Source organism: Pungitius pungitius, chromosome 15 (genome assembly GCF_949316345.1).
Source record: "Pungitius pungitius chromosome 15, fPunPun2.1, whole genome shotgun sequence".
Lineage (NCBI taxonomy): Eukaryota > Metazoa > Chordata > Actinopteri > Perciformes > Gasterosteidae > Pungitius > Pungitius pungitius.
The window spans coordinates 9822032-9837462 of record NC_084914.1 but is presented as its reverse complement, the minus strand read 5'-3'; the positions used below and the strand labels follow the sequence as shown (position 1 = coordinate 9837462).

Sequence of the window (15431 nt, the reverse complement as noted above, 5' to 3'; positions counted from 1 at the left end):
CAAGGGTGCTGCACGGCACCTCTTATGACCTGTCAGTATATGTATATGTAGTCGTCGCTATAGCATAACTCTTGTTCCATTTGGTGTTTTTGTACTTGAGAGTTGAGATTTGAAAATTGAGAAAAATGAAAATGAAAGTACATTTTGTTTAATAATTTGTCTACATCACTTGGCCTCTCATGTCTCGGGGTTACCTTCACTTTCTCCCCTGGTGTGTTTTCCCTCCCTCGTGTAAGTCTGCCTCGTCCCTAATTGTTCCCTCCTGAGTCCAATCACCTGCACCTTCCCACTGTATTCAAGCCATCTGGGCCTTTTGTCTCATTATCGGTTGGTCTGTTGTTTTGCGTGTTTCCTGTTCCCTAGTGCAACGATCCTCCTGATATTTCTTGGTTTTGTGACCCTTTCTAGTGTGCAGAGAAGTTTTTCCTGGCCTCGGGCCTACTTGCTTGGGAGTAATTTGTTCTTTTGATTCAAGTTCTTGTGTTTGAAAGATTGAGGACTTCAATGGTGCATGAGAAATGGAAAATGGCAGTGCACCCCCTGACCCTGTGTTTCTCTGTCTTGGTCACTGCAGCGTGCAGACCTGGTACCTACAAAGCTTCAGCCACGGACGCCTACTGCACCAAATGTCCTCCTCACAGCTCGTCCCCACAGGAACAGGCCTTCGAGTGCGTTTGCGAGAGAGGTTTCTATCGGGCTGAGACGGACCCACGCTCCATGGCCTGCACACGTGAGTGATGAAAAAAAAAACGGTACACGTAGCGTACACATTGTGCGCAGGAAGCTGATTCTATTCACATTTTACCTGTCGTGAAATATTTGCTTTTGGTTGTATATATTTTCATGTCAGGAAAGGAATTTGCCATTGTTGGCTTAGATGTCATTTAACTATTTTGCAATGTATAATCCCTTCGTGCATTTTCTTCCTACTCGGGTGCTATTGTTTAACACAATACTAGAGCTACCTATGCACCCGCACACACACACACACACGCACACACATTGGACTGGATTGGACCAAATCCTGATGAACACTGACGGAGGAGAATAGAAAGAACGAGAAGTGAAGTGGAAGAAGAGTAGAGACAGAGAGGGATGGATTAAGCTCGACAGAGTGATGTTGGCGTAGTTAGGGACAGAGACATGCTGGGGCTGAAATAAATAAATATGGAGAAGCACACACATACACACACACACACACACAAACCCATTATCAGGTTACGGTAGATTACACTCATTAATCGTTGTAGCAGGTGAGATGTGTGACGGTTGGTGTTATCAGCTGGAAATGTGACAGTTTGTAGAAATACGTGCAGGCACACTCTGATGCATGCCCGGCTGTGAAGTGGGTGGAGAGGGGCACAATGAGAAAATAAGGAGAAAAGGTGATGAAAGAATTTGTCAAGCAGCGACATGACGGATGACGCTCAAGACACGGGCTCAGAATAGAACAGCAGGAGGGATAGTGGACTTTCAGAGGCCTTTAAATTTAAATGTCATAAAAGGTTTATCAGTAGGTGAGTCGATGGTTAAGTGTGGGCTGTGAATGAGGGGAGATGGAGAAAAGAAAAAAAAAAATCTGACTCAGTCAGCTCACAATTTCAAGAGATTCAAGACCATCAGCCTCAATTATCCCTAGCATGGTCTCCATCCCCCACCTAGCTCTCCTCCCTATCCGTCATTTCTGAGAGGCTCTCCACTGAGAAGACTAATCAGGAAGGTCCCGGGCTCGGCCTGGCCCCCTGGGTCTCGCTGCTCGCCGAGGACCTGATGAGATGTCAGGCCAAACGGCCGTCTACTGACAAATCAGCGGGGTTCCACCCGACTGGTTCCTACACAACGAGAATGCCACCGCAAAGGCTCACCTTGACGACGGGTCGGACGTTCGTGGTTCGCTCGAATGTTCTTCCTGCCTGTAAGCGCAGAGAAGGCAAATTCACTTGGTTATTAAACAAGGAGGTACAACTTGGACGCTGACTTTGGTGAGCACCCTCTGTATCTGCGTCACTATGATGCTGCGTTCCTACACAGCGAGGAGGACACATGGTGGGTACCTGAAGCAACAATGCAGAGTTGGGTACAATTTACGGAGCCTGTTGGTGTATGAGCAGCGTAGAAGTATCCACTGTCCAACACAAACGCTTATGTAGCTCCTACCAGACCAAATAAAGACTAGAAACATGTGCAGTCCTCCTCTCGGGTTTATTTTGAGACACACTTTTTGGATCTTGCCAATAATCCGCACATTTTTGCTGACGTTCTGAGTAAAACTAAATGATCTAAATCATAAAATGCACCTGACTCATGAGAAAATAATTCCAGGCACTGTATATAGATCATGTCCACTCTCTATTGATTATCTGCGGAGCAGCCTGAGTGAGTTTCAGTGAACCTCAGATGGTTAAACCCCTCCCTGCGGTCGAGCACCAAGTATTTAACATTGTGAATTCTCTTTAAAGATGAATTCAAACTTCGGAAGTGTAATATGTTCTCATACGTTTTCATTTAAGTCACCCAAGGCCTCTCAATCACTGTACATTCTATAGATATTCATTATCGGAGTGCTTGATGTCCACCCTCTGGCTGGGGGACATTCAATTTATTTTGTATTTAATCAATGGTAATTCTGTTCTTAATAGAAACTGCAATATGTCATATGATATACATGAAGACAATGCACGTTTGGAGGATGTACGTAGCTGTCTCATGACCCTGGCACTGATGAAGGGTGATAAATGCATTGACTGCAACTCACTCAGGTCGAACCATGCAGCTCTCCCAGTGCATGCTGGGTACCACAATCACTATTCTACTGAATCTAAACTGTAAATAAACTGTAAATAATGTTATACAACCAAAAATATAGTAAACCTGCGTCTTCATTCTCCCTCAGGTTCTCCGTCTGCTCCGGAGAACCCCATCTCCACAGCGAACGAAACCTGCATCACCTTGGAGTGGTCCCCACCCAGGGACACGGGAGGCAGGGGGGACATCACCTACAGCCTCCACTGCAAGAAGTGCTCCGGGGACAGCAGGAAGTGCGCCCCGTGTGGCAGCAGCATCCATTTTGTTCCCAGGCAGTTCGGCCTGTCTTCGGCTACGGTGCTTGTCACCGACCTGCAGCCGGACTCAAACTACAGCTTCACCGTGGAGAGCCAGAATGGCGTGTCTGACTTAAGTCCGTCACCGAAGGGCACTGTGGTCATCAACGTGACGACATCACAGACGGGTGAGGGGATTCAGGCGGAATGGTTGCAATGTAAATGAAATGCCCAAATTGAAGTACGACTGTCAGAACACCAGCGCACCTTAAAGACAGCTCTTTAGATAAATGTTTAAAGGTGGTAGTGGCTGATCAGATTGAAATTGCGGTAACATGACTGCTGTGCGCCTTCACTCTGAAGCCCCAAAATAACACCTGTGCAGCTCTGCCTTCACATATGTAATACATCTTTCACAGTGTGGGACTATGGGAAATTGGTAAAGAGAAGTGTGTATGACAGGGTGGTGGTGACTAATCGGCCTCGTACTATGTGACCCGAATGTGTAACAACACATGCCCCCCCAACGTGGAGAGGCTGGGTGTGTGGTCAATAACACCAGCAGTTCACACACGCAGGTCCCACATACACACATTGGAGAATGCTGTAATCACACATGTATAAAACAGCTTGTAAGCTCGCTCTAATTAGCAAAATGACATCACAAGCCATTCAAATATGGAGATTCTCGTTATAGCACAGTAGGTATCCATCTGAAATCTCACTCCTCCCCCACACTCTTCGCTCACTCTTCATTCCCCTCATCTTGCTGAACTTTACTCTCTTTGTTGTTCATGCTTTCCCCTCCTGTGCTTTGTTTCTCCAGTGAGCGTTGTGTTGAAGGAGAGGCGGAGCAAGGACAGCGTGACCTTGGCCTGGCAGGGTCCAGAGAGACCAGACGGGGCGATAGTGGAGTATGAGGTCATCTACTATGAGAAGGTGAAAGGGATGCGCTTATTTTTAAATGGGGCACTCTACCGGTTTCTCACACAAAGATCAGTTTACTTGTTTTGTCAGATTTGTAACAGAAGGTCCGTGTTATACACACAAGGTGAAGATGAAGGCTTCTAGGTTATGGGTTTAGCCTCAGGGCCTGTCTGTAATGACTCGCTCACCACAAACATCTCTAGCCCTCCGTCTCCCCTACTGCGCACACCAAGCCAATTAACCACACATCTGTCGAACGAACCTCGTAAGACAAGGCCAAGGTGATGAAATTAAGCCTGTGTGTGTGTGTGTGTGTGTGTGTTACCAGGCATTAGCAGTAAAATTGTGTTAATTCTTGTTGTAGAGGGTCTTCCATTAGGTTGAGTATCAGCTCTGCAGGGAACCAGCTTACTGACACACTTCTACTCATTCTTCTACATAGACACACACACACACACACACACACACAGGTAGTCACACACGTAGGACAACAAAGTAGTTTTTGATATTAAACTACACCCTTTTTTATCTTCTTCCTCCTGCTTCAGAATCAGCGGGAGCAGAACTACACAGTGTTGAAGACTCGCTCCAACATGATGACAGTGGAAGGGCTGAAGCCAGGCACCACCTACGTGTTCCGGGTCAGGGCTCGAACCGATGGGGGCTACGGGACCTACGGTGGAGAGATTGAATTGGAAACCAGCCACGAAGGTAAAGGAAGTTTCAGTAAATATTGTTTCAGTAAATATTGTATCACAAAAATAATCAATTTTTCCTTTAAAAATGTAATTGGCTTTTTGATTTAATGTCAGTGTGGTTCTCAGCTGAAAATGAGGAACAGGCAGTGAAAGGAAAATGGTACTACTACATAGTTGGAGGTAAACGTTGAACAGGGTTGAATCCAACTGATGGATATAAAATAGCTCAATTTCCATCCAAATAGCTTGTTCTGTTGAGTTGTCGGATGGAGAAACTGCAGTAGGTTGTCATCTACTTGTCGAACCAGTGGATTGAAAGCATCCTCGAATGAACTGAAAGAATGAATGAAAAGGAGACTTCACAATGAAGGAAAATGAATATTTGACAAGTTTGTGAGGATACGATTCATACCAATGACAGAAAGAAAATCTAAAAGGGTGTGAATCATAACTAATGAAACATTTCCGACTGCTTTTATTCCCCACCTATAGTATGACGGTTCAACAAAGATAATAGTATAGTTTATAAAACGTTACAACAGAGATAATAGTATGTCTCTGTCTGTTGTGATGTTTTCAATCCTTCTGTCACATTGTCCTTTCCTCCATCCACTTTCATTATCGCTTCATTATGTGCTTCGGAGGCCTCTTGAAAGTGAACATTGATTCGGGGACTAGCAGGCAGAGAGGGATGAATCAGTCCATGTGTACTTCACTGTAGCGCACAACCACCACACATTAGCTTTTTAATCAATAACCAATAACAGTAATCCAAAGTCATGCATCAAATATTAGCAACGTGATCTTAAAAAAGTTTACTCCCTGCAATAAAGCCTTTTCTAGACTTCGTACAGAAGCTTCATAGTCAAGTCCACAGCTGTGAAGTACAACAATCATACACAGGTTATCTAATCAGATCAATTAAATTGATTGTTGAAGAAGGCTGTGTATGTCTGTAATGTAATAGGAGAGCAAGGCTTATTTGTGGCTGCAAAGGGGCATTCAACACACACAAACACACACATGCACACTTGCACACTCTCATCCATAAATACAAATATACATACACACATAGAGTCTCTGCTCATGCTTAGCTAAGCCAGACAAATGGGGCATTTGTTGTGAGTAATGGCTCGATCGGTGCGGCGCAGAAATCGATGCATCGCTGTAGAAAGTTCTCCGCTGTAGCCTGGTTATGTGCAATGTTAACATATCCATTTGGACAGGGATGGGAATGGCTTTCACATCTCATGCCCTCACAGGCGATGCAGAGAGCTTTTCATCAAGGACCTTACTTACCATTCCATCCACATTCCTTGGGCTCTTTTTCAACCTCTGTCTTTACCTTCCTTTCTAATGCTGTCGTATTTCACTCCCTCTCTCTCTTTTCCCCGGCCAAACTCACCTTGCTGTCCTTCCAGCATCTATCCATCCTCCGTTATGCTTTTGCTTATTAATCCACTGTGCTCCCTTTGTGTCCTGTTTAGACGTCTTTGCCATCGGGGACCCTAACCAGTCCACCATTCTGGCTGTGTCCATCGCTGGAGGAATTGTTCTCCTCATCTTCCTGGTGACTTGCTTCATTGTCAGCGGAAGGTAGGGTAAACAAATAAATACACAAAGAGACACACTTGGGTCCTCCACACGCGTATAAACTGCAAGAGTTAATAAAAAAAAGAGTGGCCCCAAACATGGGTGTTATTGAAGATGTTAAAACTCTTTTTATTATTATCAACAGTTACCATGTAGACAATACAATCAAATATTCTGTTAACTAATGATACATATTATTCCTCTTTTACGTAACCACTTAAAAGACACTACTTTGTGCCGGCTGACACATTCTGTTGTCGTCTCATACCGACGCTCCTGCTGCTGAAGATGCTCCCCATTTCACTGGTTACCGATGGCCATTTGTTCTTGGATAATTATTTGGATCACACAGGAAGTTGAAAGCTCTGCTAGACAGACTATTAACAAATTGTTGGTTTTGACTTTGCTTATTCCTCAATTTGATTCCGCTTCTGAAAACCCCTCAGAAGGTGGTGTCAGGTTACACCACTGACAGCTGTAATCTCATCAGTTGAAAATGATGAAGTGACCGACAAAGAAGAATTTGAACGTCAAAGTTAGTGCTGCCAGGACAATATGCACAGGGCCTTTGCAGATGAGCTTTGCATTTTACACACAAGAGTTGAAAAATAAGAGAACGCAGATCTGCGAGAGGCGAGGCAGGTTAAAGGAGTGCGGTTGGCAGAGGGCTCTCTGCACAAAGAGGAAAAGGACAACGTCAGCGGAGGAGAGAAAGGGATGACAGCATCTGTGATTTACCGGGCCTGTAACTAAATGTTTATCCTCTCCGAGCGCCGCCCAGATTAGCTTCACGTTATGGAAAATACGCGCACAAACACGCAAACATGCGCACACTAATACACACAGTAAAAACATTAGTATTGATTCAGGTGATTGCTTATCAGGCTGAGTGCTCTATTCACTATTGACTAGGAGGGATGTAATCAGCAGAGACTCTCACACATGCACACGTGCGCGGGAGCAACACAGCAACATCCCTTTTAATCAGAGGAAAATTACGAGGTTGCGCGTGTAAAAATAAAAAACATCCTGTTAAACGCAGCGTGCCGTCGACACACACACACACACGCGCGCGCCACAACACCAACGCACTCGCAGTCAACTAATCCGCTTTCACAGGCTGGGGAGGTGTTAACGAGGTTCCACTTGCAGGGTCGATGCACTGCCATGTAGTTCAGGCGTCTTGCTCGTCCCCCCCCCGCACTCCGTCTCTATCCGTCTCTCTTCTATTCGGAGACGAGGACAATCTGGAGGGAGCAGTGTTGATGACCGCTTTCCATTAAAGCACCTCTGTACATCTGTCAAAAGGTGTGTGTGTGTTAGGTGGAGTGCGCTTGTAGCCCGGGGAACGAGGCGAGGATCAAAGCTGCATCACTAGAGACGGGAGCAGAAGAGACGACGGGGGGGGAGTGGACAGAGGCGAGTCAAAGGGGAGACACACAAGTGCAAGAAGAAACAAGAGCGTATTAGATGTGCACCGGGAATGACATACTGTACCAAGGAGGGGGGGAGGGGGGGGGGTGCGTTTGGGAGGCTGGTGGGGGAGGCTACATCCCAAGTGTGATCGTGCCACTGGAGAGTTACGTTTTCGAAATGGTGTGAACAAGCGAGAGGGAGACAGAGGAAGAGGAGGAGGTGTGGGAGAGATGGCGAGAAATGGAGATTGATGGAGGGGGGGGGGAAGAGCTGGCGGCAACAACTGGAAAGGAGGAGGAGGAGGAGGAGGAGGAAGGGTAGGGAGAGATGTTGGGTGGTCGATTGCACTGTTGGATGCAATGGGAGTGTCATACTTCATCTTTTTGAGGAACTGCTCACACTGCCCTCTTCTCCTCGGTCTTCTCCCTGCTTTTCTTTTCCTTTTGCTTCATCTTTGGCTCTTTGGCTTTCATTTCCTGCTCCATTCTTGAAAATAACATTTGGGTGAAACCCTCTCAGTCTCAGCGAATGCATCAGATTCTCATGTATAGAGAATCTGATGCATTCGCTGAGACTGGTTCAATTTGGACGATGATTAAATCGGAATTGAAATGGACGCAGTCAGCCAGGGTTGAAATGATTCCCCACCAGACCTTTGTCTCCCCCCTCCCTAAATGTCAGCTGTTTAAATCATTTCCCCAATACTCATTAGACTGGATAAGGGCTCCGGAGCTTTTTGTTCTTCACCTATTTTTTTCACAATCCTGACCACATTTTAAAGAAGGCTTTCCTCACTGAACTATAACATTGCAATGAACGCCCGTACAGTCTTTCTTCCCCCCCCCACACACACACACAGACTCACACTCCTTGCAGCCTTCCCAGGCAGGGTGCTACACGGCTACGCCTCATAAACGAGCTGATTTGCAGGCCATTCTGTTCTGCCCTGTTCTCGTTTAATAAAGTGCTGTTATGCTATTGTTACCGCAGGAGGGAAAACGCAAAGAAATGTCGAAAGCTCCTCAGACGCAACACGCCGCTGACAAATCACACCAGTTATTGCTGCGTGCGGGGCATTATTGCTCTGTTGGGCATGCGCCCGAGTGTGTGACGCTGGTGGCCTTGGTCCTCCTGAGGGTCCTTTGGCAGGTGCAGGCGATGGGAAGCGACCTGCACTCCGCACACTGCCTTTCCCTCCACATGTTTCTCCCCTTCGGTCCTCGCTTTCTCTCACTCCTTGTTAAACATTTTACAACTTGGGCCTCCGGCATCCACATGTGCGCCTCTTGTTTTGTCTGCAGTCAAATCATTCTCCAGCCTCTCAACAGTCTCCTTTTCTCAATAGCTGCAGGCTTTGGTAGAACGCCAAATTCTACTGGGTTTTTCTGTGTTCAATGCGCAGTTTTGGTGAAAAAGTGTAAAGTTGTTCCATATGTGGGGTCCTTGGGGTTTTTTGTTGTGCTTTTCTTTTAAGCAGTCTTATCTGAGTCTCAAAGTCTGCCTTTGAGACACTGACTGACAGCATCTGCCGTTCAGCAGGGAGGCAAGAGCTGCAATCTGTCTGAAAAAGCATAAAATTATAATAAAGGATTAATTGGATTAGTGTGAAAGATGAACAGTTATTTACCAAAAAGCCAGATTTATTTTTTCAACAAAGGTAATCTTTGAGATCTGTTGATTGCCATCTTGCAGATAAGTTCATTTTTCATCCAATAAGATTTTTTTTTTTCCAGATGCCTAGATTATTTTTAATGATGAAAAACAAACTTTTGTGAGAGGATGTTTTGAATAATAAAGAGTGAAAGGCAGGGGAATGAGATGTCATTATAACGTGACTGACTGTTAACAGCGCTTCCTCTTAAACACAATCGTCTGTTCTTTTGACATGCTTGGTTTCCGCCTGGGATCTTTTACCTCGGCAGCATCTGCTGTAGCAGCCTAGGGTTATTCTTAACTTAATGACACGAAAGAGGACCGGAAAGAGGGGAAAAACAAGAGGAAGCGTGCGTGAAGGTAAACATGTTGTTGAGTGAGCAGAGTCAAGCGGTAGCAAGACAGACTTGGGAGAAACTGAGCACTAATTGAGTGTGAAACATCACAATTTCATGTGTGTGTGTGTGTGTGTGGGGGGGGGTCTTTTGGATTTCAAAGGAGATGTGAAGAGTGGGGATTCGAAATCCCAAAGATTACAAGTGAGGGATTTTTAGCCTGAAAGTGGCAAAGAATTAAAAAAAAGAACTACGCAAAAAAATCTCACGAGTTCAAAGATTTATCTGCAACAACTGCTTTCTCTTGACAGCACCCTAAGGTGTTTATTACCATCAAGTCAATGTAATATAATTGAATTAATATATTTATCTTCATTCTATTGAACAAAGCCGTATGCCATATATTTAATGTGTTTTCACGTCAAAATTCCCATTAATCTTCTGTTAAACACATGTTTGATCCGTCACTATGGGGCATTTAGGAGAAAATGATTCAGTTGTCTCTAGCCACACCGGTCGTATATAACGAGGATGTAGTGTAGCCGTTATATGGAGAGATCAAAAGAGATGTACGCTGGACGACAGTATTTGCCAGAGAAATGCTAAGACTGCTTAGTTTTTAGCAGCAGAAGCAAAGGATGTGTCTTGTACATCTTGTCACTGCACACAGATAAATTTAAGCTAAGGACACTCTATTTCACTCAAGAGCAGTGAGGCGTTAGCAGTCAATGAAAATAATAAACTGGATTACACGGTGAATGAAATATTTTCCCAGATAAATCGTGTTTTTAAAAAGGGGGAATCACTGTAACCAAGACGGGCAGCATATCGGCGATTGGGAGCATCGAGTTTGGCCGTGGACTGTTGCAGACAGTGATGCACACGCACACTCGAGCATGCACACAAGACCCGATGCATAATCTCCTGGAGGAAAAAAAAAAAGGAACAAGAACAATGGCACAGCACTAGGCACATATTATCCAACCAGTGGATTGGGTGGAGGCAGTAATCAGCGAAGCGTTGCCTTCCCTGTGGGTGGTGTTGGTCTTGTACCTTGATAATGGCACTAATAACGATTTTTTATCCGAGACAAAACGAGCCAGTACGAGGAGGTGTTGTGTGCAATGTGTAATATCATTAGAAAGATTCCTATGTGTTGCCTGGAGTACTTTCAATTAATGCTGCTCAGCTTTAGGGGTGTAACTCAATACGGCTTTGTCTGCAAAGCAGCTTACAAACATTGCAGTGGTGGCAGCTAGCTGCCGCTTGTGCAAAACTATTTCACACAGGCAGTATGCAAATGAGCAGATGTTGCAGTGGGATCAAATGTCATATAAACATCCTGCAAATTCTAAATTGTGTTAGGTTTGGGTTCTTAAAATATATGGTGCATTTATATTAATTAGTTGTATTTACATACACACACACTCCTTTATAACTGTGACCTAATCAATTTGTGTCTGTGTAGTAACATCATTAGGTGAATTAGTTTCCCACTGATCTCTATGCAAATAGATATACTTCCCCTAATGAAACAGATGACATGCTTCGTCTCTCACTCTTTTCGTTTCTCTCATTTGACCTTTAGAGCAGGTTGCTATAAATTTGCCCGCATCACACCAATTACAAAAGACCCGCTCCAGACGCCGCTGCTTCTCCCCCACCTTTCCTTTTCCCTTCTTTCCTTTCCTTCTCTTACCACTCTCTTTAATGAGCAGGAGCGAAATGAAATGTTTCCAAACAGGTTGTTAATGAAACATGGACATATTTATTGCTCATAACTCTCCAGCTAATCATTTCCCCTTCCTAATAATTAGCCGGAGCTGAGTAAATCTTTTTACACTGTGGTCAGAGTGCTGAGCCGGTGCCAGACATGTCCAAGATGGAGAGAGGGGGAGAGGGCCACTTATGTTACTGAACATTACACCACTGGACTATTAGTGCGCTTGTTGTCTTTTTTTTAACATTCTAATTAATGATCCACGATCATATTTCGCCGTGGACGTGCTTTGTTTTTCTGGTTGGAGGCTGAGGCTTGATATTGCTGTGAAACAACAACAAGAGTTAATTTAATCCATCAATTTCATTCCCAGTAATTTGTTTTTATTTATTAGCTTGATATTAAATGGAATCACTTCTATGATGAGTAGTGATTGATGTGGATACCCAGGCTGTGTGTGTGTGTGTGTGTGTGGGAATTGGAGTGCGTGTTTGTGCGCAGAGTGAAGAAAGGAGGAAAGATGTGTCATTTCATTGTCACGGCGGAGGGGTGACTAATGATTTACTGATTTCATTTTTCTAGTCATTCTGATTAGCAGTGGGAAAATGATGTGGAAAGACAGGAAATGGAAGAGGAGAGGAGAGAAGAGGAAAGGAAAGGGAGCATAGTATCTTTCTTTATAAATGATCCTGTCTGACTCCTCCTAGTCTCGGAGTGTATCAATCTCTTCCCCCGGCCTATAATCCTATAAAATGTGGTTAGTCATGAAAAGAAAAACGCCACGGAGGGCAAAGAAATCCACACACTTTATTAGCTCTCCTCACATCTCAGGTTAAAATTAGTCAAAGGTTCTTTACTCCCATAAAGACAATCTGCCTCTTTCTCTTGTATCACTCTTGTCACCGGGACATTAATGTCTTCTTTTGTCCAACTTTGTTTTAAGGTTATTAAAACATCCACATTGACTTCTTGTCTTAGACCCCTTCCTGCCTTTAATGAACAATGTCCTGCAAAATACCTCCCTTATTTGATCTCCTCTTTGCAGCCATCTTTGTCTGTCTTGTCATTTTTATTTTTTTCTCAATTACTCTGCTTCACACCCTCTCACCTTCATAGATTTGAGTATTTTTCAGATGAATAGACTCTGCGGGCTCAGCAGACACTTTTCAAAAGGAAACTATTGTGACCGGCAGACTGTTACAGATTTAAATATCAGAGAATACAGTAGCAGTGCCTTACCATTTGTGTGTTGTAATTACCACCCTATTAATCAGTGAGAGGTTATCTCTTAATTCCACAGTGCTCTTTCAGGCTTTAGTTGCCCCAGTAAACTAAATTAACAGCATAAGAGTGCTGTTTTTGATTATTAAAAGAAACACAAATCAGTGCAGCTCAGTGCCAGAGATGTTATCTTGCCCTCTTTATGGCATAGTTTAAAGGAGTGGGAACCGAAGCAGGAATTCAACTTGAGGCTGAATTGACCAATAAATGGTCACTTAGCATAAAGTGACCATATCAGAAAACAGGGTGCAGCTTTGTTGCACTTTGTATAATCATCTTAAATGTTTATAAAATCTAGAGGCATAAAATGCATGTAAACCCTGCATGTTGCGATGCCACTGAGAAGGAGTGAGCAGTGAACCCAACTAAACAGAGACAAATCCCTCACAGTAGTCTCACTGCTGGTTTCCTCTGCCTCAGTTTGCCTAACCTTTCAACAAGATGTTGTGGCTTCTTCTGGCAGAAAAGGATTGCCCTGGCTTATAAAGATATGGCCTGCCCTGATAGAGAACCTTTCCTCCATAAATGTACCGTGAACTGATATTTAAGGAAGAAAAGAAGAAAAAGATTGCATCCAGTTGTTCCTTATCGCATGCATTCCCAAACTTGAACTATTTTTGATCCGTGGTCACAGCAGCAGCTCTCGCTTTTGTTCGCGCCCTCAGTGCATCTACATTGCAAAACAAAACATCACTTAGGGTGCAAAAACACAACATGTGTACGACCCCTTAACCTCTCTTATACTTCATCTTCACATGGGAGGGGGGGGGGGGGGGGGCTGGAGTGTTGCTCCTAATCCTCCTAAAAAAGGTCTCCATCCCACCTTACTTCAATTTATCTTCTCTCCTGCGCATGTATCCAGAGCCCTCATTGTTAGGATTTGACACCTTCTTGTTGTTGACTTTGTTTTACCTATTCCAACTCAATGCAGCGCTCTGTCCTCTCAAAATATGTATACTATATATATATATATATACAGTATATCTACCTTTTCATCTTCAGGCTCTGATGGTGCAGCACACAACGCTGCCCTGCCCCTGTTTCTGTCCACTTCTTTCACATAACCTTCAAGTTTCTATTCCTATATAGCCCCCCCCCCCCTCCATCTGATTGCTTGTTAGTTGGTATGCAGGCTTGGACCCCCATTGTGCGTTCCCTCCCTGTCAGCACTCTCTTTTTCCATCTCCCTCTCCACCTCTCCCTTTGTTTCTTTTTGCAGGTCCCACTTTCCCCCTTTTTTCTATTAATAAAAAAAAGCACAAAGAAAAAGAGCAGGGAACATACCCCGCTGATGTGGGGGGAATAAATGGTATGGATGGACGGAGTAAAGGGAGGAAAAAGAGGACGTGTGTGTATTTGGAAACGGAAATATATATATTTTTTCTTAGAGGAAAAATTAAGGAAGAATGTAAACTAGAGAGATAAAGGACTGCCAGGGAGAGGAAAACGGGGGAGGGGCAATGGCTACAATAATATATGGATGATGTTCTATGAAGGTGGAAGCTTGCTAGCGGAATGACAAATGGGTCTCGAGTGACAGAGTATTATATTAAAAAGTAAATTGATATGCAAATGTGGAGCGTGCGGCTTCTGAGGACAGGGATAGCCTGTTGTCCTCACTGAAGTGGAACAGAGAGAGGCAAAGAGGAAGGTGAGAGCCTGGATGTGATAGCGCACTCCATTAAGGCGTCTGTGTGTTGTTGTTTTTTGCAATTGGCCCATGTGTGTGTGTACCTGAAACCTGCATAAATACACAGCTGTTTGGAACAGCAGAGTATAGTGAAATTAAAACAGGCTTAAAAGGGTCCATGTCTCCTCCCACGGTGACACATGGTGCAAACTTCAAACTGCAGTATGAAGAAGCAGTTGGTGGCGGTGCGAGGAGGATTATCTTACCCAAGTTAAGTCTGGTCCAAACGCTCATATTGAAAACCTGCAGCATCCAAAACGAATAGTAGTGAACTAGCTCCTTGAAAAGGCTTTCTGCCATTTGGACAAAACCAAAATATGCTCACAACTAACTTGGCTCACAACAACATTTTGGCAGAAACACGCTAGTGCACAGAGAGGGTGTTTTTAAGCAGAAATAAACTTATAGAGGAACATGAAGCGATCACGATGTCTGTCAGGACAGTAGCATGTGGAGGCCTGAGAAGAACAGAAGAGACCGAGGTCAGCTGCACTCAAGTGTCTTAAGCCCAAGCCACTCAGGGGTTTAGCATTGCCTGATGTCCAAACTTCAAACCTTAGTGGATCTCCCAAAGATATGGCTGTTGAAAAGGAAAAGTGAGATGCTGGGAATGTTTATGGAATTCACTCAATTAACAGTCATATCTGTTATGTTGTTATTGTACTGCATGTTACCACCAGCAAATGTGAAGTGTCAAAAAATAAAAAAAAGACCTGTGACACCAAGAAATCGCTTCCACATTATCCTACTCAGTCCACGCCTCGACTCTTATGGATTCATTAATTATTGGTTGATTGCATTAAATTGTAGATGTTAAATAAAATATCTATTTGAAACACACCCAGCGTCACAGCTGTTAGGGGGGGATGGGGGGGGGGGGGGGGGGCAACAGAAGCCGCAGCCATGTCATGTCTTGTGGCACGTTTGAGACTGCAGCACTAATGATTCATGACACATCTAACTGAAGAGGAGAAACGAGTCGCTCTGTAATTACTATGGAAATGTGTTCATTTCCCATCAGACACAAACACTCACATATGCAGCCACGCACCCGTGGAGACACACGCACACTGATTC

The 15431-nt window shown here is 44.2% G+C and overlaps 1 protein-coding gene across 3 annotated transcripts in view; it reads left to right on the top strand.

The window, feature by feature from the left end:
* Positions 1–15431, top strand: part of epha4b (eph receptor A4b) — a 72110-nt gene that overhangs the window by 33529 nt on the left and 23150 nt on the right. For all 3 annotated transcript variants that reach the window (XM_037457827.2, XM_037457826.2, XM_037457825.2), the window contains exons 6-10: positions 575–730; positions 2894–3229; positions 3868–3980; positions 4517–4679; positions 6154–6262. In XM_037457827.2, coding sequence (XP_037313724.1) covers positions 575–730; positions 2894–3229; positions 3868–3980; positions 4517–4679; positions 6154–6262 — 877 coding nt within the window. The remainder of the gene's footprint in view (positions 1–574; positions 731–2893; positions 3230–3867; positions 3981–4516; positions 4680–6153; positions 6263–15431) is intronic.